Source organism: Larimichthys crocea, chromosome X, assembly GCF_000972845.2.
Source record: "Larimichthys crocea isolate SSNF chromosome X, L_crocea_2.0, whole genome shotgun sequence".
Classification (NCBI taxonomy): Eukaryota; Metazoa; Chordata; class Actinopteri; family Sciaenidae; genus Larimichthys; species Larimichthys crocea.
Window position 1 is genome coordinate 37,172,909 of NC_040020.1, and position 27,927 is coordinate 37,200,835.

The 27,927-nt window shown below is 43.3% G+C and overlaps 3 protein-coding genes and 2 non-coding genes across 8 annotated transcripts; 3 read left to right on the top strand and 2 right to left on the bottom strand.

The window, feature by feature from the left end:
- Nucleotides 1–4,995: 4,995 nt before the first annotated feature.
- Nucleotides 4,996–5,069, top strand: trnai-aau (transfer RNA isoleucine (anticodon AAU)). Its single transcript has one exon. It is a non-coding gene; the product is annotated as a tRNA-Ile (tRNA).
- Nucleotides 5,070–5,356: 287 nt separating this feature from the next.
- Nucleotides 5,357–5,428, top strand: trnaq-cug (transfer RNA glutamine (anticodon CUG)). The gene has a single exon. It is a non-coding gene; the product is annotated as a tRNA-Gln (tRNA).
- A 470-nt stretch (nt 5,429–5,898) lies between these two features.
- On the bottom strand, nt 5,899–10,556 carry exosc9 (exosome component 9). Its single transcript, XM_010735753.3, has 12 exons — nt 10,367–10,556; nt 9,517–9,611; nt 9,209–9,328; nt 8,899–9,001; nt 8,673–8,810; nt 8,323–8,405; nt 7,346–7,478; nt 7,088–7,176; nt 6,838–6,984; nt 6,551–6,735; nt 6,391–6,466; nt 5,899–6,298 (listed from the first exon to the last, which is right to left on the bottom strand). Exons 1-12 carry the CDS (start codon nt 10,430–10,432, stop codon nt 6,235–6,237), a joined length of 1,299 nt encoding a protein of 432 aa, XP_010734055.2. The 5' UTR covers nt 10,433–10,556; the 3' UTR covers nt 5,899–6,234.
- A 600-nt stretch (nt 10,557–11,156) lies between these two features.
- Nucleotides 11,157–19,550, top strand: clgn (calmegin). Of its 2 annotated transcripts, none has more exons than XM_010735761.3 (15): nt 11,157–11,413; nt 13,406–13,690; nt 13,818–13,891; nt 14,052–14,110; nt 14,276–14,417; nt 14,509–14,590; nt 14,795–14,987; nt 15,086–15,275; nt 15,402–15,515; nt 15,613–15,769; nt 15,919–16,134; nt 16,291–16,407; nt 16,515–16,659; nt 16,781–16,959; nt 18,104–19,550. In XM_010735761.3, exons 2-15 carry the CDS (start codon nt 13,406–13,408, stop codon nt 18,176–18,178), a joined length of 2,028 nt encoding a protein of 675 aa, XP_010734063.3. In that variant the 5' UTR covers nt 11,157–11,413; the 3' UTR covers nt 18,179–19,550. The 2 variants fall into 2 exon arrangements, with proteins under 2 accessions (XP_010734063.3, XP_010734072.3); XM_010735770.3 differs by having other exon boundaries at nt 16,787–16,959.
- An 826-nt stretch (nt 19,551–20,376) lies between these two features.
- Nucleotides 20,377–26,968, bottom strand: scoca (short coiled-coil protein a). Of its 3 annotated transcripts, none has more exons than XM_010735782.3 (4): nt 26,789–26,968; nt 22,502–22,573; nt 22,299–22,379; nt 20,377–21,527 (listed from the first exon to the last, which is right to left on the bottom strand). In XM_010735782.3, the coding sequence occupies exons 1-4, from the start codon at nt 26,850–26,852 to the stop codon at nt 21,385–21,387; spliced, it is 360 nt and encodes a 119-aa protein (XP_010734084.2). In that variant the 5' UTR covers nt 26,853–26,968; the 3' UTR covers nt 20,377–21,384. The 3 variants fall into 3 exon arrangements, with proteins under 3 accessions (XP_010734084.2, XP_010734092.1, XP_010734101.1); XM_010735790.3 differs by lacking the exon at nt 26,789–26,968 and adding an exon at nt 23,831–23,966; XM_010735799.3 differs by lacking the exon at nt 26,789–26,968 and adding an exon at nt 23,831–23,959 and having other exon boundaries at nt 22,502–22,570.
- Between the last annotated feature and the right edge of the window lie 959 nt (nt 26,969–27,927).

Consider the following 27,927-nt stretch of genomic DNA (forward strand, 5'->3'; position numbering starts at 1 on the left):
AGAGTATGTATAATCAACAGATGACAATTATTTTTTGTTTGACATTTTTACATTGAGCTGAAATAATAAGTATAATGTCAAGAGACAGTGAGTGCATTCAGAACATGCCAAGCAGCAACTATAGGCAGTGTGTGAGGACAGGACAGAGCTAGAGATTGAAAACATCCAATGAGGTAATGGTGTACCGAGGTGAGCGTGAGATCATAGACGTAGATAATAGGAAGGGACTCAGAGCTATTTTGCACAACAGGATGGGGAATTGACAAAGCACAAAAGTACAACAGTACTTCTCTGTTCTTGTATCTCTGTTGGACTTGAAGAAGAATTAAGTAGTGTGAGAGGACCTGAAGTTTAGTTTACACCCCATTAGAAGTGATGGTTAGGTGTCAGTACAGCAGGAAGAAAAAGTGCAGAAGTATAAGTTTATTTTGTACTGACAGAAACAAAATACAAAATAGTCTAGCTGGGAACTGAGGTATCATTTTTTGCCACCAACTATACTGTACATTCATGCGTGTGTGTTAGTACCGGTATATTCATTTCAACCTGTCCATGCTGCTTATACTATATATATTCTATAACATAGTCATATTTATACCTGCACTTTACACACTGTCTAAGTACTTTTACTTTGTGCAATGACAGTAAAGCTGAATCTAATCTAAATCTAAACTCATTTAGATTTTTTTAAATCATAAAATAAGAAGCATTTCCGTGTTTCACAGAACAAACATGCGAAGGCAGAGACCACAGTCGTGAAAAGTAGCTTAAAATAAAATAAAATGTGTCATTATGACATGTAATGACTCTCCCATTTGTGTGATTATTTATTTGTATTGAACACTTTGGAGTCCTGATGTTACACTTCCATTCACACCAAGACAATGTTTTTAAAAAGAAACATTTGTTCTTCATCAAGCAGTGAGGCTAATCAGCTTTCTGACACTGCTCTATGGGCTGAAATATGTGCCACCATAAACTGAATTTGAATCATTTATATTTTATGTGAGATTCACATCGTTACCATAGCTGTGGTTTAGTTGTTAACTGGCACTTAATGAGATTTAATCCCTGCTTGCCCTGTTAAAAACCCTGTAATCATGTAACCGTGTACTTTTAGTCACTGTTTCAAACTATCCAGCTTAAAACTTCTAATGTTTCCATTTACAATTATTGATTAACATGTTGATCACAAAGACATAAAGAAAACTGTAGATTGTTTCTGTGCTGTGCAGTTCTGGTTCCTGTATGTATGTTGGTTCTATAAAATCCAGCAAATAGTCTAAAGTAAGATTACAAAAGAAAAACATCAGTACATTAAAGTGCATGTTTTGATCAAAGAGAAGTTTGGATTAAGAGATAGATAACATACTCATTAAAGATGTTAATCCATGTAATACCTCCTCTGACACAATCACCAACACTTTCACTGGTGGCCATCAACACCTCAAACAGAACTATTAATATAGACTCCTTAAGAGTAAATGCTCTCATATGACCAAGTTTCATTTTATCACTTCTGGTCTAAGTTTGCCACTTAGACGACATTCGAGCTCTGAGCTAAACAACCCACTATGTTAAGTGGCTGCACCATGCCTTGCCTGCGTGACTGGTAGGACTGAGTTGAATGAAACTGCGTGACAGGCTGAGCCTGTACTCTCTCTGTTGGGTGGATATAGGGTTCTTATCTTATTCATCTGGGTTTCACCAAGCTGAGAGATCTGTGTTGGTGAAAACAACAATACTTTTTACATGTTAATTAAGCATATTAAAAGTGATCTCTTGTTAAAATAAAAGCTCTTAATGCTGTGCAGGAAAGGCACCATGCTATTGCTTCCTTCTCACTCTATTTATAACAGGTTGATCCAATCAACAAATTCCATAAATTAGGAGGAGCTCATGTATCAAAGCAAAGGATACTGGTACTCTCACATACAGTAAAGAAGTTCCCCAGCTAATTGGTATATCATTGCAGAATGTTTCCATGAAAAACAAATGTCACACACACATTCTGACTTGGTTGGGCTTTGGATATAACTTTAAATTGAACTCTAAAACATAAAACTAGCTCGATAAAGCGAAGGTAATATGAAAAAGGTTAGTACTGTGTGCTGTGGGATGTTAAAATACTCTGCATCAAGTTAAATGAATATATTTTATCTGACTGAATGTTAGGTAATGTCTATTTATGCTGAGTAATGGCCACTTTATGACTCGCCTATTTTTATTTCTCCACAAACCAAGGTCAGACAACTTCCTCTTTATGGTCCAGACAGCTTTGAGAAAATGTCATGGCATCTACACTTCTCTATTTCTTTGGTTTTTCTTCTTTCTCCTCTGTAGTCCACTCACCTGAATGACTTTTCTGTCATTTCTTTGGTATCCCGTCTCTGTGATGACACTGCATACATGTTAACTACTCTTTAGCAGCTGGTATGACATGTCACCCACCCTGGACATTTGAGAATTAGCATCTAAGTCTTTAGGCCAGGGTCAGGACTTCTTCCTCAAGCGGAGAGAAACACATCAAATAGCATATTTGACCTTTAATACAAGGACTATCGCAAACCTGAGTGTCCTCAGAAAGAAAAAAAGTGCCTTCTTGGACGCCTCCAAGAAGGCAAATGTGATGAAGTGCTCTCTGCAGTGCCCTTTCAGTGGGGAAAACATGATGACGTGCCTGCTAGGATGCTAACCCTAACCCTGAATAAGCTGTAAATGTGTCAAGACTTTCTGCACAGTGGTGCCCCAACGCATAGCTGGTGACGTTTTTATTTTTTTCACTAGGTGTCTTTCAAACAAGTCCACCGCTGCTACAAAGTACTGTAGGCTGACAAACAAAGAGCAGACCATAAAACCAACTTCAAAGGTGGGGTCGTATATTATTATATTTTGATCTCCTAAACCCGAGGTGAAGTCAGAAATTACAATATCAGCAGTTCTTTTTGTCTTCCATTAAATATAAATAACGTGTTGTCTCAGTCTGCTCATATTGCTTATTTTATTATATTCTGATTTTATCGTAATTTTGGATCGTGGTCGTATTTTCTTTTTCATGCACTTGTGCACACTTCAAAACCTGCAAAAGAACTCTAGCTAAGGATAAACACTGCCCAGTGATATCAGGTCTCCCAACTAAATCTAGCTGTGCTTACCGTGTAATGCACTGCACACTGTAGTCACTTGTAAATTATACATTGCAATGGCTGTTTTGGCTTCTGTAACAACACTGGTTATGCAATGAGCGATCAAATAGTGAGTCTCATCTCACACAGTGTCCATGTGTCATTTCTATACTGAGTAGGCCAACATGACTTTGTATGTGGGTATTTGATGGCAGTGATGTGTGTTGCTGTGCAGTCACTCTTCTTCGTCCAGTACTTTTCCACTGACTACCAGGCTGTGTGTGTGTGTGTGTGTGTGTGTAGGCGTGTGTGCAAGCAATAGTTCCCCTTGTGCCTGTGTGAAAAAACAAAACACACCTTTACATGGTGAACCTGATCAGCCAGACAGACAACTTACATTTAAAAAGAACTTGTAACCACATGTAGGCCTATCTGTTAAGACAGGGCAGCCCTGCTAACACTGGCACCTCAACCAAGTGAACCAAGTGTTCTCAAAATGACTCACAAAATCTAGAGGAAAAAGGCAGATATGTGCCTGAATAAGGGTACGTGGCTCCCCAGGTTCTATGTCCTATATGTGCAACAATACACTAGCGGGTAGAAGGAGTCACGCAGTAGCCACTTCCTGTTTTCTTAAAGTTAAGCATGCACATGTACACTTTTAATGTGTAGTGTGATCTTATCATTTGTGAGGTTTATTATCAGATATACAAGAACCTCTCTTCTCTCCTGGTGTACACGCGAAATCTAGATATGATGTGCTCAATAGCTTTTACAGTTTGTATCCATGTAACTTCGCCTGTAGGCAAACAGACCACTCCACACTATTGAAACCACCTAAGTATTTGCACACACACTAACACACCTCTGTATGTGAGACCCTGATAGAGCTGAGATGTTTGTTGATGTCACACTGGTCTGATAAGGGTCTAGGACAAGAAAAGCACCCACGCTTGTCTGCGTTTGTGCACCACACACATATCTTTCGAGTGTGAATACAAGGCAACTAACTAGATGTTAGAAAGAAGTGAATACCTTTTGTAATTTATTCGTTTTGTTGTATTATAACACAAACGTGTCTTGAGTAAATATATATTGGTTCCAAGTGTGGACATTATTTGTGAGAACAATCACAAACTATAACTCCATTATTACCGTCAAGGTGAAAACACTTCACAAACAGGTGTTCTTTTGGTCTTTTTGAGCTTTATTTGATAGAAACAACTGAAGAGTGACAGGAATGTGAGGAGAGACAGAGAGAGATGGGGTATGACATGCAGCAAAGGGCCGCAGGTCGGATTCAAACCCTGGGGCGCCGTCAAGGACTGAGCCTTTGTACATGGGGCGTCATCCATACAACAGTGTGCCAACAGAGTGATTTTAGCGTTAGTCAGCGTTAGTCATGTCATTTTCTGAACTTACCTGACACATTTCAGTTGATTCAAAATGTCTGCTTGACTGCTTTCATGAAATGACCTAGCTTCAGTGCATTCAGCTGACACACCTCCACAGTCCTGGAGCTGAGAACACTGATCATTTTTTACCCAAGTTTGACATTCATTATTATAATTGTATCCATAACATGTCTGGTGATTCTTTGTGGCAATAAAGGAAAACACACATTTTGCACACACATGAATATTGCTCTGTAAACTGTCACTCACACGTGGGTCTTGATGATCTCAAACTCCAAAACTGTCACAATCGACAGTCACCTTCTGGTTTCTGTTCATACTGACATATAAATCTGACCGTTAACTCGTTCACTGGATAGTTTTTAAAATCCAGAATCACAAAAAAATCAGAAAACACACTACATCAAGATGACATGGCGCCTATTTCAAGATTGCATAATGGAAGGCCCTCTCGTGGCCGGTTAGCTCAGTTGGTTAGAGCGTGGTGCTAATAACGCCAAGGTCGCGGGTTCGATCCCCGTACGGGCCATCTACGTTTTAGTTTAGACTTCATTATCATTATATAGTTCTGTTAGCCACAAATATGGTTCTTTTACGTGTCGTATATCAAAGGCAAAGATATCGGGAGCAAGAGTTGTACACGTGTACATCTGAGTTTCTTTCCATAGCATTATCGGCAGTTGCATGTTCTTCAATATTAAAAACATTACATTGTCCTAAGTGAATTACATCATATATAAAATAGATAAACAATCCCGCAGGTCGAGCCAATAATACTAGAATATTATACACACATGTCACCACCGTAGTAGCAGAGGTTCCATGGTGTAATGGTTAGCACTCTGGACTCTGAATCCAGCGATCCGAGTTCAAATCTCGGTGGAACCTGACTTTTACTTCACATTCTTCTTGTCAGGAAACATTCACTTGTTACAACATGAATAACTTCACATACGTCTCGATGCCGTTCTCATTCGCCTTACAGAAAGACAGGACATTTCCTGAGGACTCTGAGTGCTGCTTTCAGGCACTTTCTTACCACAGCACACTCTGTGCTGCAGGAACAGCTGAAGCACACAGACTGGAATAGGCAACCATTCACTCCCACATTGACATCGAGAGCTACGCTTCCTCTGTAATGGACTACATCGCCACCACCATAGATGACGTTTCTACCAAGAAACAGATTACCATGTACCCTAATCAGAAGCCCTGGATGAACAAGGATGTCTGTCTGCTACTGAAGGCCGCCTTCAGATCAGGAGATGCACAAGCTCAAAAAAACATTCCTATTCAATTCACAATCAGCACCACAGATCACATGCTTCTTCCTACAAAAATAGACCCACTGTGCAAACTGAAATGTAAAATTCTGCAACGGTGGTTGAGAATATTTTATTTAAATCATATCCATCAACATTTGACATCTTTCACCGATAAAAAATTATGTTACAAATAACTTTCTATACATTTGTATGCGCTGTTTCTCTAAATGGATCCAAATGTCTAGAAACAAGAAGTAGACTTCCTGATCTCAGAGTCCAACACATGGAAGTGTCTGTTCTGTAACATCCATTTGATCCCAACTCTGGGAATCATTATGACCGTTCTTCTTTACAATGGAGAGGTGCTGCAGACTCGGTGGATGGTGTGAATATGCAGTTCACTGCAGTGGGCTCATCCGGAGCCTTCTTTCATTTTTTCTGTCTTTTCTTTGATGTTGCTGCCCCCTTCTGGTTCGAACTGGACCCTGTATTTCTGAGAGCAGGAAAAAAAAACCCGAATGTAAATCCAACAAAACAACCTGATAATGAGTTACTAATTAAACTCTACTATACATACAAACATACTTAGGAGCTTTGTCTGTCTCCGGGTGAAGTATGACCACTTCCTCCTCCTCACTGTCAGATATCTCAACCACATCTCCTGCAAGTCAAAACAGATTCTCAATATGTGTTCTCAATTTATTCAGACTAAAATATCCTCATGCATCAATGCCAAATAAAATACCTCCTCTGCTCTCCTTCTTTTCTTGCTGTTCCTCTTCCATCTTTGTTACTTTTTCCTCCTGTTCTGCACCACTGTCATTTTCTTCCTCCTCCTCTTCATCCTCCTCCTCCTCCAGTCCCCAGGTGTTCTGCAGACCTTGCCCCACCTGACCTACACCTGGGACGGGCACCACTGGGGAAGGCACCCTGGTACGTATGGTTAAGAAGCCTCAGTGGACATAATATGGCAAAGTGACATATAGAAAAGGGACAAAGACACGTTTGTTCCTCAGGCTCAGTAAAGGATACGTCTGAGGTGGGGCCTCGGCTTTCTCAACGATGTCATTGGCTGCATCTGACACATCCGTCATCTCCACTGGAGTCTCGTCCATTTTCAGCGCTGTGATTCGCTCCTGAGGCATAGACTCTGCAAAACCACACCTGCCGCCCGCCTTCCTGAAAAATGGGAAATACAGAGTTTGCATAAATCTTCTAACAACAGCACCAGGAGTTTAAAACATGGTGTGGTAAATGTGGCTAATGTGCCGTTACTGCTCACCTGGCTTTTTTGTCGTTGTCAAGAGCTTTGCTGATGAGTTCTGTGATTTCAGACACTTTGACGCTGGCTATTTTGCTGCATCTCATGACCTTCAACACACACACACACACACAAATAATTTGGTGATACACTTGTTGTGTTTTTGAGCCTGTCAGTGTTTTGAACAGCAGAAAATATAGATCTTTACAGTTAAGTAAGTGATGTTATTTTCAAGATAATTGATCTTTATGGCTGCAAAACTATCTTGACTCTATTCACCTGGTCTTTGAGCAACATGATGCCCCCGCTGGACTGGATGGAGCAGATCTCCCTGTGTTTGTTCATGGCGATCATCAGCAAACCATCCATCACCCGCTCCTCCCGCTCACAGGGGTCAACCAGCAGGTAGGTTCTGCAGAGCAAACAGGAAGTGTAGAAGAATAAGGCTTGGTATGAGAAAGGACAATATTCATCCAGTGATTGGAGAACTTATTAGTCTATAAGCCACTTTTTGTTTTTAGTGTTTAATTTTCACACATTGCGCATGTTCTTCACACTGACATACCTAAAAAAATACAGATTTTTCATTGTTTCATTCATTTCATTTCATCTCACTGATTTTGTCCACCCCATTTATAATGGAAGAGGCTAAATAACAGAAAGCCCTCTCTGTGTAGTACGGAAGCCCTAAGCGGTCATGCATTCATACATTTTATTTCCTCTGTTTTCTTAAGATAACAAGTTTTTTTCGAGTTATTTATGTCATTATGCCAAAATAACAAACGCTGTTTGGGAACTTTGTTTTCCCGAGATAATGCCATAATTAATTTCAGATCTCAAGAAAATAAAAGCATATGTAGTGTAACTAATCATTACAACTGCAATATTCTCCTGCTCCTCTGACAGTGCTACACTGAAAGATGTCTCTTGCGATTATTTAATGCGCTTCCTTTTTGGCATTATCATGGAAAAAGAAAGTTTTGCTATTTTGAGACCTTGAGAAAATTATCCTGTTATCTCGTGAATAACAACAATTATTTTGGCATAATGACGTAAATGCCTTGAGATCTTGAGAACAAATCAAACTAACTAGTTGTCACAAGAAGAAAAGAAGAAATCAAATGAATATATGTATGTACACCTCAACTGTACCACAAACTACATTCACCAGAATGACCACACAGTTGAATTAACAGGGTGCCCCTTTAAATTAAATCTTAACCTATTTGGGTACTTGTTGTACTCTGGTTTGTTACCCTTGTTGGAAGAAGGAGAAGCTGACACTGATGGGCATGTGGTAGATACTCAGAGGAATAGGGTCTCTCTCCTCTGGACTGTACTGATGGAGACAGGGGAATAAAACACACAATTAAAACAGATAAACTGTGGTGCTACATAAGAGTGATGTGTTTTTGTTTTGACAATAAAAAGATGAATCATTAGTGGCCACTTGTATCAGTGGAGGAAAGTTCCTGCGTTATATCGTCGAAGAAATTCACTACTACAACTACAACTGAGCAGTTTGGTGTTTTAATGGGGAGACCGGAATTTTCCAATAGACTCTGTGAAGCGGAGAAACCGCCTGCTGTGTTTGTTGCTGACTCACCACTGTGACTTCATCTCCCTGGATGCCGACATCGGGCCGTCTGAAGTGACACAGAGCGGTGATGGCAGCGATGCTGGCAGCATCCATCAGGTTGCCATCGTGATTCAACATGTGAACGTCCACTCTAATCTGCCACACCTGAACACAGACACACATGCATCACTACACTGGATGAGGTTCTTTGAGGTTCTCTTTGTGTGTGTGTGTTTGTGTGTGTGTGTGTTACCTTTTCTCCAGACACCACACACAGGGACTCAGTATCAATGCACTTGGAGTTCCTCAAGCATCTCTCCAGCTGTCTGTTCAGCTTCACTGACAACTCAGACTGTCTGGAGAGAAAGGAAACGCCCCACAGATGATTCACACTCTTCTGCACAAACAGTTTGACTAAATGAACCATGTTTCAGACACTGTTCTCGTCTAATGTGTCTCTTAACTCCTTAAAAAAAGTCTAATTGTTATGATCTGAAGAGAAATCTTACAGTGAATAAAGGGGAATGTATAATCTGTCCGATAAATTAGACTTTTTTTCTTACCTGCCCTGTTCAAATGCCGGCGAGGCCATGGGTGACAGCTCGATGTTGAAGAACATGATGCCCTCGTTTGGTCTACTCTCTTTAGGAGCCACAAGCTCACACGACACCTGAGCCATGACCCTGCAGAGTGCAGCACATTCCATTATCACAAAAACACAACTTCATGTTTACAATCAATACAATATGGATGGTGCTAACTTGGACTCTGAACACATCAGTGCCTTGTTTGAAAGCTTTCCACCCTTTGCTGTAACTGTACAGAAAATGTTGCTAACTTCAAAGTTAAACCTCTGGGGTAAATTTCTGACCTGGTTTTCCCAAGATCTACAAAACAGCATCCATAGTCAGTCCCAAATGTGATCTTTATGTTTCTGTAGTCGTAGGTCTGTCGTCCATCCAGGCGCTGCAGGGAGAGGACAGGAGAGGTCAAACCTCTGCAGTCACACAGAAAACTACTTATGTATAAAGATTACTCCGTTTATCTATTAGTTTTCAACTTTTAAATTAACTGCCAGGCATTCTGATAATAGATGATGATGATGATGATAATGATGATGATAATGATGATGATAATGATGATGATAATGATGATGATGATGATGATGATGACGATGACGATAGAGGCTTTATTTGTCATTGTAACAGTACAAGTACAGTTCAACAAAATTGTAGACCAGTCTGTTCAACAAATAATACATGTAATATGAATGGTGGATCATTTGATCAAAATTTCCAGATTTCAGCTTCTCAAATGTGAATATTTTGGAAAGTTAACTGAATATCTTTGGCTTGTGTTACATAATGTGCTTGATAATGTTACAATGAGCTTTGGGAAACACTGACCAACATGTTTCACTATTGTGACATTTTATGGACCAAAAGCTAAACGATTAATCGAAAGAAAAAAAAAACAGATGGACAGATTAATTGAAAATGAACTCTCTAAACACAGCCACACAGAGACACCTTCTCATCTCCTTTTACTGGAACATGACTTATTGACCTGTACTGCTTAGCTACAGTCCATCTCCCGGTTATTAAATGAAGAGAAATATTCTTCATTCTCTATCAGTCAGAGTAAGCACTATTATTTGGCTTTAAATGAACGCAGTTTTGTGCGTCAGTTTAACGTCAGTCCGTGAAGTGGACACAGCTCACCTTTTTCTCCTCGATGGCTGTAAGCAGGAAGTCCCGCTCACAGTTAGCCAGCGGCGTGTCCTTCATTCTGCGGCGCTCTAATATACTTTAATACTTTAATTCACAACTGTGTAGCTCCAGCTCCGACAGGCATGTGGTCACCGTCAATATTTTCTGAACTCTACCCCGGAAGTGCATACAACGTGTGGTAGTAAAATGTGGGAAGTATTTTTTTAATTATTATTATTTATTTGACCACCTTAGAATTACTGCAAGGTAGCCGTTAGGATATGTGTGTTATATTTTTATTTATGAACCAAATCTTCGTTTGTACAGCGCGCGCGAAGCATTTTTACTGACGCTGAGCTTTTATTTTGTAGTCCTGGTGCAGAGCGAGTTAATGATGCCTTTAAGTGTTCCTCGTAAACTCGTAATTTGAAACTTTCAAATGTGTAAAACGTGTAAGCAAGTACCTGTAGTATTTTTGGAGGCATTTTGAAATACGAGTGAGTGTCATGTATTCATCTGCTACTGTTGAAAGACTAAAAAAATGCATGTAGCTAATGTACTTTTGCTGTATTTGATCAAAATTCGACAAACTAACGTTTTGTCCCGTGCTTCGTTCATTATTAAAAAACAACATGTCACTACAACAAAATTATCGGCGGGGAAAGCATCTCTGTGTGTAAAAGAATAGCAACAAAGGTAAAAGGGCAGAAAAGTCTCTGAAATTAGTCTGAATTAGCCTTTTTTTTTAACAACGGACGATGACACGTGAAGGCACCATTCGCGCTCTTCCATTTGCGCGAAGTGCGCATGCCCAGTCGCTGGGACACGCTCGCACTCTTCAAACCGCGCACCGTTATCCGGGCCGAGCTGTCATCTACGGTCCATCCTCCTCCTCCTCCTCTCCAACCGTGTTTTTTTCCCCCAAACCATACACGGCGGGCCTCGGTGATACTCTCAGCGGGCTAAACACACGAGATACCCCGCTCTCTGTTTTTTTCTCGAGGCGGACACGCAGCTTTGGTCGACGGATTGTCTCTGCAGTTACGAAGAAGGCGCAAGGTTTGTGTGCGGGCGCTCATTCATTCCCTCTGCATCCCTCCCCGTGCGACATCGCAGCTAATTCAGCGAGCTAACCGTTGCTATCCACTCATTTCTCCAGTCCTAATGAGACATTTTCGACCACCTTTGACTCTAAACTTATTCTTTCCCGCTCGAGTCCGTAACGCCAGTGCATGTTTAATTATCGGACCGCCTGTGCGAGCCCCTGACTTTACGGGATAAGCTTATGTTGTGCTAACGTTTGCTGTTTGTGATTGGCGCGCCGTCCAGCTAGCCCGCTAGCGGAGCAGGTGGTGCTGCAGCCGGAGCCGCTCATCTGACAACACAGCTTGGACGGTGCAGTGCCCGCTGGCAGCCATGTTGGCTCCACAAGCCTGTCCCATGACCTTTTCCTTGAAGTTTCTGGATCTGTTGAGTTATAAACTTCTCTAAAATAAAAGCTTGTTGGCGACGTTTAAAGGGGGCTGTTACACCAGGACTATAACTGTGTTACTAAAGAGGGCTGAAGTGGGACATTACCTGACGTGGCCTGTCAGGATATGTAGTCCATTTTAGTGAGACACAGTCTTAAACCTGCCTGCTTTAGATGCCATTAGCTGCATATCATGTCTGAATGCTGAGGCTGCATGAGCTCCACATTTCTTGTTGTTGAGTCCTTTCACAAGGCTGAGCTGTGATATGAGGAAACATCCTGACAGAATCATTCTGTCTGAGCACAATATTGGATTTTGCAGGCATTTTAAAAAAAAAATCTAAAACCTTTTCCGCCTCCATAGAGTTGTAACCACTGACCCAGTTCACTGTCCCTAACGTAATTTAAAAGACGTGTCATGTAGAGCAGGAATGGCTGTGGGGTACGAAAGGGTTTGGATCTTGCACGACGTGCCCACATCTGTGAAGCAGAGATGATTCTCTTCATGTCGAAGCAGCTGAAACTTCCAGAAAGTGCCTCGGCCTCATGAGCAGTTTGTTCTTTTCACGGACACAAATAAATGTCATGGGTTAGAATTAAAAGACAAGGAGGTGTTCACTCCTAACGTCGCAGGTTTGAGAGCCACCTCTGACCTCTGTTCTTGTTGTCCCTGTTAAAGCCAAAAATCTGACTCATTAAAGGCCTCACTGCCTTTAACAGCTTTAACATGCACACATTTAGTATTTTCTCACATTAATATCTGTTTTTTTGTACAATCTGTTGCATCACTTTCAGTCCGAATATACAAATAAACGAACACGTTCTTCAAGATAAGGTGGCTCTCTTCGTGTTCACCGCCTCTCCTTTGTGCTTAACACAATCCTTTTGATCCCCCTGCGCTCTGATGTTGGCGAACAAAACAACAACGGCAGTATGGGAATTAAAGTTAATTAGAGAATGAATGAAAGCGTGCCGCCGCATCGCCTGCTGCCATACTTTTCCATTCCTGCTGCTCGCGACCAGGGTGAGCAGGTGTGGCCTGATCAATAGGAGGTCGTTGAATTGTGCCATTGTTCAGCAGAGCATCCTTTAAGATTTCAAATGCATATTAGGACACGCAGAGCCTGCTTGTTATAAACTCAGAGGTTTCAGTTGTATCTTGCAGGTTCAGTGGAGATGTATTACAGCAGAGAAGAAGCAGGCGATGAGGAAATAGTGTGTATAAATGTGATAAGAGGACACAGGCCTCTCTGTGTACTAATGTGACCTCAATCTCTTTTGTTTTTTCTCTCACCCACTCATCCCTCCTTCCTTTTATGCACTTGCGTTCTCTATTTATATCATTGACGTCCCCCTCCGCGCACACACACACACACACCGTTGCTCTCCATAAATAACTATCTCTATCTCACTCACACCTGCCTCTTCGTCCCATCCCCCCCTCCCTCCTCCTCCCACACCACGCCCTCCCCACGCTGCTGCTCACGCCGTGCTTATCTTATCTTATACGCCTTCATCCCACACTCTGTTCAACCACTCTACTATCACCACCCACCACCCCCTATTCTTCCCCTCCGCAGATGAAGCTGGACAGGGGTTGGATGTGGCGTCTGCTGCTCCTGTCCTCCCTGGCTGTGGCGGCTGTGGCGGCCCAGGACAAACAGTCGGAGGTGGATGTTTCAGACATGGATGACGATATGGGCTTGGACGAGGAGGAACTAAAGGTTCTGATGGCGGAAGACGAGGAGGAAGACGAGGAGGAAGAGAGGGAGGCGACGGTGATGGATGAAGACCAATCCGATGATACAGACACAGAGAGCGGGAAGGCTGGCGAGGCTGTAACGGATGCAAATGTCTCCTTCCAGGTCAGGGATGGGTCATAGGTCAATTAAAGGTCATGCGTGAAACTGATGTGTCCAAGCTGGTATATTAAATAATAAATAAATAAATTAAACAGCTGCAAAGGTCTAATTTCCAGTATTTGTCCCCCAGGTGACATACAAGACTCCTGTTCCCACTGGAGATGTCTACTTTGCAGAGACGTTTGATGACGGATCCCTGGACAGGTATAGACAGAAAAAAAAAACACACAGCGTAAATGTTTGATGCATGCTGGGATACATGAGCCTCCAGTGGTGGAGTGAGCAGGATACACTTACAGTGAGTGGTTGTAGTATGTTGCATGCTCACCCTTTTCCTCGTGTTTCTTGACGTTTATCTCCACAGATGGCAGCCGTCAAAGACGGTGAAGGGTGATGCAGACGATGACATCGCCAAATATGACGGTGTGTTCTCTTTTTTTTTTTGTTTGTTTGTTTGTTTTTCTTTCCGTCTTCACCTCGCACAGACTCTTTTCTCATTCACGATGCAGGTGATTTACAACTACAGTTTGCATCTTTATCTTATCATCGTTATCTCTCTCTTTGTCTCTCTCTCCTCTCCGGCTGTAGGGAAGTGGGCTGTGGAGCAGCTGAAGGAGAACAAAGTACCAGGAGATCAGGGTCTGGTGCTCAAGTCCCGGGCCAAACACCACGCAATCTCTGCCATACTGGACAAACCGTTTGTCTTCCAGGACGAGCCCCTGGTCATACAGTGAGTTCACACACATACACACTGTTTCCTCTGGTCTAAAATGTTCTTTTTAATTGGCTTGTTTATTTGGTATGTTTTGTTCTGGTTGCAGGTATGAGGTGAATTTCCAGGATGGCATCGACTGTGGTGGAGCGTACATCAAACTGCTGTCAGACACTGGTGATCTCAATCTGGTTGGTATACAGTACATGTCAGGCAGAAACATTTGGGAGGCACTTTAATCCAAAACATTTGACACTGGAGCATGTCCAAACTGTACATTATCACTGAATTCAATCCAAACCATTCTAAGTGTCCCTCCACTGTTTTGGTAGAACTGGGTAAAAGGTTGTCCACATTACTAAATAGTCTCTGTCTTTGTTTGTTCTGAACTGTAGGAGCAGTTCCATGACCGTACACCCTACACCATCATGTTTGGACCAGACAAGTGTGGCGAGGACTACAAGCTGCACTTCATCTTCCGCCACCAGAATCCTCTGAACAAAGACTTGGAGGAGAAGCACGCCAAGAGGGCCGACGTGGACCTCAAGAAGTTCTACACTGACAAGAAGACTCACCTCTACACTTTGGGTACAGAGATGGACCGTGTTTAAAAATGTCTTTCATGTGTGACGAGTCATGTACCGCAGTGAAGAATCCATGTTCTTTTTTTTTTCTTCTGCTGTCAGTGTTGAACCCAGACAACAGCTATGAGATGTTCATCGACCAGTCCAGTGTGAGCCGCGGCAGCCTGCTGTACGACGTGGTGCCTCCAGTCAACCCGCCCAAAGAGATAGATGACCCAAATGACTCCAAGCCGGATGACTGGGACGAGAGAGCCAAGATTCCTGACCCCGAGGCTGTCAAACCCGATGACTGGTGACTGCAACCCCCGTGCTAATAGACAGTACATAGTTTGTTGCAGATTGGACATGTTAGGGCCTCAGTGACCTAGTTATAAATAACAAACATGAGTATGTGTGTGTGTCTGTGTGTTTATCTCAGGGATGAAGATGCACCAGCAAAAATCGAAGACCCTGACGCTTTGAAGCCCGAGGGCTGGCTGGACGATGAACCAGAGTTCGTCTCTGACCCTAACGCTGAGAAGCCAGAAGACTGGTAAATAAACACTCTCCTCATCTAAACAGTGTTCGCAGGGAGGAAACGGTCCAGGCTGACAGCTGTCCTCTGTGTGTGTGGCCTCTTCTGTGTGCAGGGACGAGGAGATGGATGGAGAGTGGGAAGCCCCACAGATTCCCAACCCAGCTTGCGAGACGGCACCTGGCTGTGGGCAGTGGAACCGCCCCAAGATCAACAACCCTCTGTACAAGGGCAAGTGGAAAGCCCCACTGGTGGACAATCCAAACTATCAGGTAACTAGAGCTGGACCAGGCAAAGTCTATTTACTGTTCTTAGTTTAGTTTTTGAAGACACAAATGACGATGTGCACGCCACAGCAGTCAGCAGAAAGGACTCTCTTCTTCCTAATTGTTTTCCTCCACATTCTTCGACTTCTCCCAAGGGAGTCTGGAAGCCACGTAAAATCGATAACCCGGACTATTTTGAGGACCTGCAGCCGTTCAGGATGGCACCTTTCAAGGCTCTTGGCTTGGAGTTGTGGTCCATGACCTCGGATATCTACTTTGACAACTTCATTATCACCTCTCACAAGGAGGTGGCCGACCGCTGGGCCTCTGACAGCTGGGGGCTGAAGAAACTGGTGGCCAGCGCTAACGAGGTCAGTGTGATGTTTTGTAAGGGCAACGGGAACACGGAGCGCCATCTCAACACACACTTATGTACTCTTACCGCTTCCAGTTTACCGCAGCACTGTCTGTCACTGTGAGAGAAAGGCTCACTATCTGCTCTCGCTCTCTGCTCCCTTGTCTCACAGCCGGGGATCTTCACTCAGCTCACGATGGCAGCGGAGGAGCGGCCGTGGCTCTGGGTGATCTACATCCTGACAGTCGGCCTGCCTGTAGGACTTGCTGTGCTCTTCTGCTGGCCAAAGGTACTGCGCACCTAATAGTCATTTGTTTAGTGTGTTTCCAATCCCCGATGTACGCAGGGGGGGAAAAAAACACTCTAAACTTCTTTAATCTCCTGTTTGTGCCCTAGAAATCAGAAGACGACTACGTGTACAAGAAGGTGGATCTCCCCCAGGCGGACATAGAGGAAGAGGAGGATGAAGAAGAGGAGGAGGCGGCAGCAGCAGATGAGCGGGACAAAGCAGCTGAGGCTACAGAGGGAGCTGCAGCTGCAGGTTAGAGGGTCAAACAGAGGGCGTCACACACAGCGTGTCACACTTTTACTGCTGTATTGTTCTAGGATCGTATTTCTCTGTCCTCACTGTCATCACCTTTACCCACCCACTCTCTCTAAAGCAACAGAAGAAGCTGAAGAAGAGGAGGAGGAGGAGGAAGAGGAGGATGGAGCCGATGTGGGAGGTGACAATCTAGAGGGCGATGAGGAGGAGGAAGACGAGGAAGAAGAAGAGGAGGAGGAGGACGACGAGGAAGAGGAGGAGGAAGAGGAAAGCAAAGCTCCGGAGAGAACAGATGAGGTTAGTGTCATTGTGAGTTCATGAGCTGGTGTTGGTGGATGTCCTGTAACATCTGGCTCAGGATAATTATTTATTTATTTATTTTTTTCTGACCATCACAGATTAAAAACCAGATAAAGATCATAAAATAACTAAAGATATAAAAGTTCTTTGATTTGAGAAAATAAGTAAATTCACGGTGCGTGTCCGAGAGATCAAAACTCCCTCAATATCTAATCTAAGAGACTCTAACGTGTGGAATATATTTCCACAACAATATGTCAACTTTAACAGCAGTGTGAGCAGCTTAATTATAAGTCAGTCAGTCTGTCAGTCGGCCTGTTTGACCCAAAAGTATAGATTGGCAGCCAGACTTGTTTTTACACACACACAAACAGTTTTTCTCATGCTGATGTCTCTGGTTCTGAGCACACAGTAAGGACTGTTTCTGTGTTCAGCAACAAAACAATTTATTTTCACTTAACACAAGTGTGACCAGCTGACCGCGTGTCCTTTTTAAAAGGCTTTAAACATCGCAGTGAGGGGTGGATTGTTTCAGTATTGATACTAGCAGCAATATGTTTGATACAAACAAACAAAAAACCTCATCAGTGGACAATCGATCTAAACACTGAGGTCTCATTAGTGCTGCACTCTGAACATCACCTTTCTGCTGCTGCTGTTGCAGCCGTCACCTCATTAGTTTGTTGTAGCTCATCAAATCAGTTTCGTCTTCCCCCGACATGAAGTCACTTTTCAGGAGTATCAATATTGGTGATTTATCAGATGGGAACACCTCATTATATTTCATATTGCCAATACTGAAGAGCTTGAATAAATCATGTTTAAAGGTGTCTGGTGAACAGAACGCTTCATTCATACTCTCCCTCTCGTGCTTGGGTTTCTCACGTGGTCCCGCAGACATCACAGCAACCACGATCATACGCTCGCCTTCTTTCTGTTTAGACTATTGTCCTTGTTCCACTGAGAAATATGCACGCTCGGGGCAGTCTGCCTGCTCTTGTTTTAATTTTCGGGGATTTCACTTGAAAGGATGAGCGTGCATTTCACTCTGCTTGGCATTCAAAAGGTCTTCATGGTGATTTTTTTTATGTCTCATCCGTTAAATTTGGCTTTTAATCTCGTTCATTTTCTGGCCCCGCAGCCCAAAGAGGGAGGAGACGTCACCGAGGAGAGCCACAAACAAGCTGTGAGAAAGAGGAGGGTACGGAAAGACTGAAGGAGGCGAACCCCACGCCTACTGTCTCCTTTCTCCCCCGATGCGGAGGAGGTGGAAGGGCCGTCTCCACTGCTGCTCCCCACCCCACTCGCACCGTCTGGCCGAGCAGAGCAGCATGTATTTCCTCCAAACCACCTGGTAGCCTGCAGTCACCCCGGCTGCCCCATCCACTGCCTCGGCTACACCCATCCCAGGCCCGCAGTCTCCCAAACCACATCCCGCCTCGCCTTGTCTTGTCTCTCCCTCCCGCCTGCTCGTTGACCTATCAGATGAATCCCCCCACCTGGAGATTTTGTGCATTTAGCTGTTTTTCCCTCCTCCATCCCGAGCTTCCACGCTTTCTTCATCCTCCTTCTCTTTGCCATCGCTGTCAAAATGCCTGTCAGTCTAAGAAAAAAAGAAAAAAAAAGGCCGCCTCTCTCCACCTGTGTTCCTGTTCCCCCCGTCTCTGCTGTCAAGTTTTCTCTCTGAATACATCAGAGAACCACCAGTCTGTCTCCTCCCGAGAGCGAAGGCAGCAGAGAGAGCACGCGCGCACACACCGCCGCCGTCGACCCCAGATCATACCGTTTTACAGCATATCATAGGGGCTACATCTCAGAACTTAAGACTTTATTCTCATGTCCTTTGTTTTGAAGAACATGTTCGAGGACACAGTTTGACAAAGTTCCTTCCTTGTCTGAAATTGTTCGGGTTTCATGGACAGGCCAACAGGAGAGGACGCCAGGCCGCTGGAGATGTCCCTGCAGAGTCGGGATATGTCAGCTGATAAGTCGCCTCAGCTTAGTTAAAGTTTACCTCTGATAAAAATGGATGTTCTGTTTAGAGTTTAGGTAGTCTGTGAGGAGCATCAGTTACTTTTCTGTGTGTTTTTTACTAAGTTATAGCAGATTTGATTGATTGAATTAGCACTGATAACACTATTTATCATTTTGTTTTTTGTTTTACGCCAGTACGAATAAAGATTTAATAACTCAGTGTTTTGAATGACGTGAGGCAGTTTTCTTAAATGTGTCACTAAAAATGATCACTGAGCCTAGGTCAACTTAAATATGATCAAAGTTAATGATCAGAACACTGACTGTCAGCGCTTGCAGCAGATGTAGGTCATTTTGAACGCCCTGGTCGTCAGTTGTCGATAAGACAATAAAAACCTGTGAAAACGTACACGGCAACGCTTTGCTAGAATATCTAGACTAGCTGCAGTTCAGAGATCAGATCTAGATTGTTGCTAATTTATTTGTTTTCTATTATTGTCTCAAGCTTTTGTAGTTCATGTTCCTGCCAAACGCTGGCAGGTCTCCCTGTTTACATTTGTTTGCAAATTGTACATTGCTCTTGAGAATAAAATTATTTAATACAAAAAAAAAAATCATCTGATCAAACGAGGAATATCATTTCTGTCACTTTCTTGCCGGACGTGACAAAAGACCCAGAGGACGACGGGGTGATCTTTATGTTTGATTTTTATTAAAACAAAAATGTTTAAAGGCAAAAGTGCAGGGTGTATATACACACAGACAGTTGGTACCAGGGTGTGTGTGTGTCGGTTGGGCATATTCAGCATGCCAGAAAAAAAAACGACTGACCTACTACTGTACAACTGTTAAATATCAAAATAACCTCAATAAATTACAGCATATACAGTGTTATAGCCCGATATGACAAATTCCTCCATTTCTTTCAAACAGCACCACAGACTCACTGCTTACAACATTTAATTGGATGCTAATTTGTTCAGATTACTTTTCATCACATTACTCCCCCACCCTTAATTCCTTTTGTCTCTAATCCGAGGCAGCAGCAGTCTTGGAGGACACGCCCTCCGTCTCTGCTGCGCGCTGAGCAGCACATCAGCACATTTTACGGTCAAACCCTTCCTCCTCTAGCAGCTGATGTTTTCCAGGCCTGGCTGAGTGGATCAATAGCACTCAAGGCCTCTTTACTGCATTTGGTGTTGCAGTTTTAAAGGGGAAAGCATCTCTTTCTTCCCTCCTCGTGTCATTTAGCCCGTTCGGTCCCCTCCCGCCCTGATGGACGTTACAGGAAAGGGACAAAATGTAATAATGCATGTTTTGTCTCTTGACTGAGCCCTGCTGTTTTTAATGACCCTACAATTTCCTGGGCCACAACACTCTATGACACAATGAATCCAAAGGGTTACAATACTTTTAAGTACAGAAAGAAGAAAGCTTGTGATTTAAAAAAAAAAAAAATTAACCACCAGCCATTAACTTGCAATAAAAACATCACTGATGTTAGTTAGACCCTACACTTGTATGGCGTGTTAGATTACACAACTTTTAGTTTCTCTGTGCTTTTACTTGGACGCTGCCGAGCTCCCAATGCATTTCGTATCCATCTCTTATTGTTAGAAAGTTACTCTATACAGCCTGCGAATCAGTGATTATTGATTTAATGACGTTTCAGTCGACAAACTAAACTGTCAAGCAAAAAGAAACCCGATCAAGAGGTGCAACACTCCCGCATGCGATCTAAATGTTTGTTTCATTCCCTGTAATACTGTTCAGTTTGCCGTCTTTTAACATGAGGAATACAGTCGTGCTTTACATACAACATGATGACACCCAAGACCTGCCGAAAAAACTCAGATCCAGCTGACGTAGAAAATACTTTACAAAAATAAATAACAAAATAAACCAGGGATGAAAATGAGGTTCATGGTCAATCAGTATCTGGGATATTTATGGGCTGTTTTCGCCCACTCACAGGTCAGTTTGAGACGGTAAACACTGTCAGGAGTTTGGGGGAACACAGGAAATTAGATTTGCCCTCAAACAGAAAACCAAGCGGGTAAAACAGCTAAGAATTATTTTACAGATACTTCTTTGACAGAGCATATTGAGACGAAATTCAAGGTACAAATGACCCTTAACCACTGACAGGTTCTGGTGATCAAAGGGTGATGTGTACCTCGTCTGTAGTGTGAGAGGAAGCTGCTGGAAAACAGACCTGGGCCAGACTAGCTTAAACAGCTGCCTGCAGGGACGAGGGGGATCGGTTTATGTTTTGTTTTTTTTCATTATTAAAATGTTAGTTTGGACTCAGGTAACTGAGCGCTAACGGTTACAGAAAAACACCCAGGTCTGCTGAGAAAACAAAACCCTCTCCATGTCTCCACGACGGGTTTCCTCCCCCGAGCTGCTGGCCTGGGACTTCAGCCATCTCGCCCTCTGGAGGATAACTCACTTCCGTTTGCTCTTGGTGTCGGTGGTCTGGAAGACGCTGGAGGCTGACATGAGGTTCTCGATGTACTGACCCAGGACCTGGTTCTCAGACTTTAACTTCAGGTTCTCCTCCTTGACTGCGTCGACCCGCGCTGACAGGTCTGGAACAGGAATAAAGGAAATGCACAGACTTTATCACTGCCTCGTCTTTAAAGGTACACGGTGGAGTTTTTGACCACTAGTAGTACTACTGAGCCTTTATCTGGTGCCTCGACACACAGCAATGTGTCAGCAACTGTAAGAAAGAAGATCACCGCTAGCAACCAACCTTTGTTCTGATTGCTGTTTTTGAGTTATTACCACAAAGAGTAATTTAGTCACAGAGATGTTGATGATGGTCTGTGACTAGCTCTGGTTATCTCATACGTGGACAGACTTAGATCTTTACTCTCTGCTCTTAGTTTGTGTATTTTATTGACAAGATTTTATGACAGGAAGTGAAGTCAGGTAACTGTATTGAGTCTGTCTATGGCTAATGCCAGCTTACCAGCTGTTTGCAGATCTCAGTCTGACGGATATGGAGGGGGTAAGAGAAGCAGAGTGCATTAGCACAGGACAATATCAAGACAGCAGAGTGGCTGAGACGATGAACAGAGAAATAAGAGCAGCAGCACAGGGAGCGAGCGAGCATCCATGCAGTGTTTTAAAACGCCACGCTCAGAAGAGCATGAAAGACACGTGTTTGTACAGTGAGGAGAGGGAACAGGAGAGTGTTTTTTTAAACTTTTATCATCTGAGAACACATTTCTGCATGTTAAATTCAAGATTTTAAGTGTAATGGTAAATCCTGTTAGAAAACATACACACTTGAACCATGGGCGTGATTTCCCAAGACATAAAAATAAAGTGGTGTGTGTGTGTGTCTGTGTTACCTTCCAGTGTGTGCTGGAGTTCCAAAACCTGATTTATTAACCTCGTCTTCTCCTCCATCTCCACCTGGTTCTCCATGTCGCCTAAAGTACACAAAAACAAGCTATGTCATTAACATGCAGTGACGACAGACGAACTAACTATCTGTAACGCCGCAACCCCTCAGGCACATCGTTTCGCCAGGGTCGCGTGGGAGCGGACGTACCGTCTATGTCGCAGTTCATGATGAAAAGCTCGTCCTCCTGTTTCGAATACAGGGCTGCAGATCCGCTGTCTACTGTGAGGGAAACAGAGCAGACATGGTGAGCTCCAGAAAGTCTTACATACTGCTGATTATGCAATATTAGAACATGATGAGCGCTGGGTAGAGATTCCTGTTGTTAACAATGACTGCTGAGGCTTCAGGGTTTGATAGAGACCCAGATCCTGACACAGTTTTAATGTGTTATTTCATAAAGGTGTATTCATTCATTTGTATGTCTTTCAGCTCCACTATGGATGCACAGCAGAAAGGCTGAGTTTTAAATGTGAAGGATATGATGGAGAGTGGTGTAAACAGATGATCGCTGCAGGAGGTTGTAGTGCCCAGCCTGGATTTGCTGTTATGATCACGTTCACGTTGACAGCTGTGTAAACACGTCTGCCTGCTGAGGGTGATGGTGGCCGGGTGGGTGGGTGCACACACCGCACCCATGACCCATGCTGCTGTCTGCTAGTGACCTGCCAAGGTATCACTGTCATGATCCAAACACCTCCTGAGATTAAACGCAGGTGTTATCGTGTGTGTCTGCGCGTGTACGCGCCACAAAAACACGCGTGACTGACGTCAGATCACAGTGTTTCTCGTGAAACGTCAACACGAGTCCAGCACATCAGACCTCCGTCTCAGAGCCTCACTTCTACCCCACCTCCACCCTGTCAGCAGCCTGTTTAAGTCCAACTATTTCCATTCAGGCCCTTCGTTGCTCATCGGTCCATCACTAGCTAGGATAGACCGAGCTGTCCCCTCAGCCAGATAAACAGAGACTGAACCACCTCCAGAACAAGTCCCCAAAACGTGTGGACATCGTTACTAAGCGTATACACACGTTGTTACGGTTATTACAACCGTGGGTTCATCAGCGTGGAGGCTGTTATCAAGCCATTTTACACGTCAATAGCGTATCCGAGGGCTTGTCCGATAATAGACGCATATGCGTTAGCTACATATGCTAACCATATTTGAGGCTAGCTTCGCCAACGGACGAACACAGCTTAACTACTTCCACACCAAATGCGAGGTAGGTGTTACACTAGAAACAGCCACAACTAAACCCTCTGGTTGGCCTCGCATTTAGAAGCAACTCTCTGATAAAAACACATTTTATAAAAGTGACAACGCAGCCCGGCCGGGCTGCTAGCTGCCACAAGCTAACCGCCGCTAGTTAGCTTTAGCTTCAAACGTAAACGGCAGCGATTTAGCTCGCGCGAAATGTTTCTACTGCACAAAACTAACGAGCGTCAGCTGTGAGCGCGTGTCAGCGTCCAAACTCACCTAAAGCGAGAAATGTCTTCTCCGTTTATCGGAGTAAACAGACCAGAGGCTCTGTGCTGATCAGGAGGAGGAGGAGGAGGAGGAGAGCTGCTGGTACTTCACCCATCTACGTCATCACAACGTCAGTGTGTGTGTACGTGACCACACCGACCGACAGGGGGAGCAAACACAACACACACACACACACACACACACACACACACACACACACTTGCTGCAGTGCTAACAGATGCTCAGTTCATTCCCTCTGGTAGCAAATCATACACATACACACGCAGACAGTTGGCAGTGAAAACCTGACCAGCAATGTCATCCTCACCTGACCTGACCTGACCTGGTGTGTGTGTGTGTGTGTGTGTGTGTGTGTGTGTGTGTGTGAGGTGCATGCTATCCCCTGCTTCTTTTTGTCCATCTGTCTGTCTGTGTGTATGGTCGGTGTGAGCATTCACATATACGTGTGTGTGTGTGTGTGTGTGTGTGGTATCCCTGCAGCCTTTGCGCTGCGTCTCTGCTCGCTCTGAGGAGTCCATATGCTGCTGCTTGTTAGCCAAACCAAACCCCGGGGACACTGCTGCTTCAGCCAATAGCCTTCTATGACCAGTCTAGTCTGTCTCCATCTTTTTTCTCAGAACCTCTTATGCTTTCTTCCCGTGTGCCCCCCCGCCAGATACTGACATGTTCAAATTTTCCAGCTCTTGCTGAATGCTTATTTATCAGACACAAAGTTATGAGCGAACACGTGAGAAATACAAGCTGTGATCAGTGTGCAAGTCAAGATATTAAAGTCTGCAGAGATCTGTGAGGAGACTTTTTTAAGCACTTCGTCCTCATTATAGCTGACATCTCACCAGCTCAGATTTCACCATTTTACTTTAGGCGAGCATCCAGAGAGGACTGTTTGAACCACAGCCATCAGAAGTCTGACCAATCAGAGAGCGAAAAAGTATGTAACAACAGGAAATGGATCCAGTTTAACAAAATAATCTTAACTCAAGGTCCACTTCCTTGCTTTTTCTGGATTTCTGGAGCTTTCAACTGCATCTTACATCTGCTTATGGAGTCACCATGATATAGTTCAAGAATGAACTTTCACACTTAATTGTGTACATTTACAGTGACACTGTGTAGTCAAAAGATAAATGCTTAAAAACACAGGCTAATACAACAGCAGCAATCATTGAGTCAGGGAACTGACTCAGTTACACAGCAGTAACGCTTGATAACATTAGCCATCATAAGATATTGGTCATACCAGACTGAGTAAAGCCGTAGAGGCATAACATGTATAAAAATGAAGGGTTTTTTTTTTAATGAATATTTTATTTGTAAGAGGAATATTGTATTTTCTGTTATATATACAGTTACATAATGCCACTTTAAAGTGGTAATATTAATATTTTAATTATAACAATGTATTAAGTGACAATCAGCTCTACGGAGCAGAATTTCAGCTCATTGTTTTGACTGTTTTTGTTCACTCTGATCACTCTCAGACAAAACCTTTAAAAATCTACTGGACACTATCTACTCAGCATCAAACAGACACACATTCATGATCAACTGATGGACACAGTGAAGCATTTAGCAGCTCCAGAGCTAATGTTTCTCTCAGGAGATGGTAGAGACCAAAAATCAAGCTTAACAAAACAGAGTGAATATTGGACTTTCGCTCATCAGGTGGCCAGAGACATAACTCCACATTAATCATAATGTTTCTCTGTAACTGCTGGATGTGTAAGTACGCAGCTGTTTGCTAACATGATCATTATATTAACTTAGAAAGTGCTCCACTTGTTTTGCTTCCCCAAGTGACTCCCCCAAAACTCCAGATATACTCATTTAGGGATTTTGATGGATAGTTCCAGAGACATTAACAGTACAAAAAAAGAAAAAAAAGAAACACACACACACACACACACACACACAAAACAGTTCTTTCACAAGAAGGGTTAACTTAACTTAAAAAGAACGTGTAGGCTGTGTAACAACAATGTGTGGCTAACAGACCCTCCCATGTCTGACTACTGGATTACCAACCAGGATGGCCTGGGGCCTGATTCACTGTGTCAGCAGGTTTCTGATCATTTGAATAAGTGTAAATTTGTACACTACTTAAGCCTTGCAATATTATTGAACCTTGTGGCCCCGTCGCCAGGACCCAGCCTCAAAATGTAGTTTTATCACCTGCAGCATCTTACAGTGTGTTCATGTGGTGGAAAAATGCAGTTGTAGTCTCCAAACTTTGATTATTATCATGATTTTTATCATTCAGCTCAAAAAAGTCTTTAAATACTTTAAATTGTTGTTAATCTTTATGCTAGACAGTGTGGCACTGACTCACCTTATCATCCCTTCATACTGATACAGACTGTTTTTATTGTATTGGAGGAGCTGATCACTCACAAATCGACTGATAGTTGTTGATTCAATGCCCGAGAGCATGTAGGTGCTAACTGCAGTATACTGGTTACAGTTAATTTCAGGATCACTCCCCTGTGGTAAGCCATAACCTCCTAACATTTGAGTTCAGTGCTATCAGATGTACAGTGAGGTCCAACAACAATGCGATGCAGCTCTGGTTGGAGCCACACCTCAGTTCTGTCACAGCATAACACACCAACATGGTTTTACAAGCCTCATTGCTCTTTGTTCAGTCACATACTTATAACAACCACCTGAACTGTCTGTCAAGCGTTGTGTCATTTAAAACAGGAAGAGCATGGTTTATGTATCTTTGAAGAGCAATTCCTTTATATAAAACACACAGAGAACTGCAATTTAACACAGTTTAAAAGGAGGGAATTATAAAAATATAAATTCCTCGTGTCAGTCTTACGTCACATATACGTTTTAAAAATGTTTAATGCTTTATGTCTCCTCAGCTGCAGATAATAAGGAGTACGTCAAACAAAGGGCTAACTTTAAAACCAGCTGCTGAACAGTCCCTCAAGGCTTTACCTGTGTCGTCTGCCAGAGAGATGTTAGTGAACGTCCCATCATCCTCATCCACCTCGGCCTCCATGGCCTGAGTGTCCTTTTCTTTCTCCAGCTTGGTGTCCTCTTTGGTTTTTCAGCTCACGGAGTCATTCATTAGTGTCTGAGCGTTCTATCATTTCACACTTTCTTTCTCTCTTTGTTTAAACTTTGCTCTTGTTTCTCCTCTCCTGTCTTTTGTGGCCCCGCCTGCTGCCTGAATCATTCACATTGTCACGGTTACCTGCCTTACTTGACTGGTGGCTCAGATTACAAGAGCTGTCTGTGTCGTTAGAGTCGGTTGCCACGGCGACTGCTGGACACCAACATGAGATAGTACAGACACAGGAGCCCCCCCTCAGCAGGAAAATTATCAGGGGGTCAAAGTTTGAGTTCCCAGTCTGCTGATGTGCGAGGAAGCCATAAAGATCACACACACACACACACACACACACACACACACACACACACACACACACACACACACACACACACACACACACACACTTTGGTCACACATTAACCTGAAAAGTAAGAGTGTGTGCTGCTGTCAGAAGAGGTCATGTAAACACAGCCAGGTGCTCCATCTTTTCCATTTAATCTGCTGCTTTTCTTCCATTTTGCTCAGACAGAGCATCACGAATCTGCACGACAGCATGAATCAGTTTATGTCAGGATTATTCTTATTATTTTTGTCTTAATTAGACGATTGTGTCAGTGCGGCGCTGATCTGTAATGACAGGGGAGGGCATGAATGGGAAACCGGTTTAAATAGATCTGTGGGAACAGCCTGCACTCTGGTGGTTAACGCTGAACACTGCAGGTCGGCGACAGGCAACAGAGACTCCATGTTCCATCTGAGAGCTTCCTGCAGTGACGGTGCAGTTTACACACACACACACACACACACACACACACACACACACACACACACACACACACACACAACAATGAAGAAGAGCTGAGACGTTCAAGGAGCTTTACGGTAAAGCTAAACCACTAATGTGAGTGTGTGAGTGTGAAAAATATTCCAGCACAATTTTTTTAAAGTAAACCTGTGATCAGTTTTAGAGGTCAGATATTTTCACTATATCACACAGCAACTGTAGGTTAAAAAAAATCTA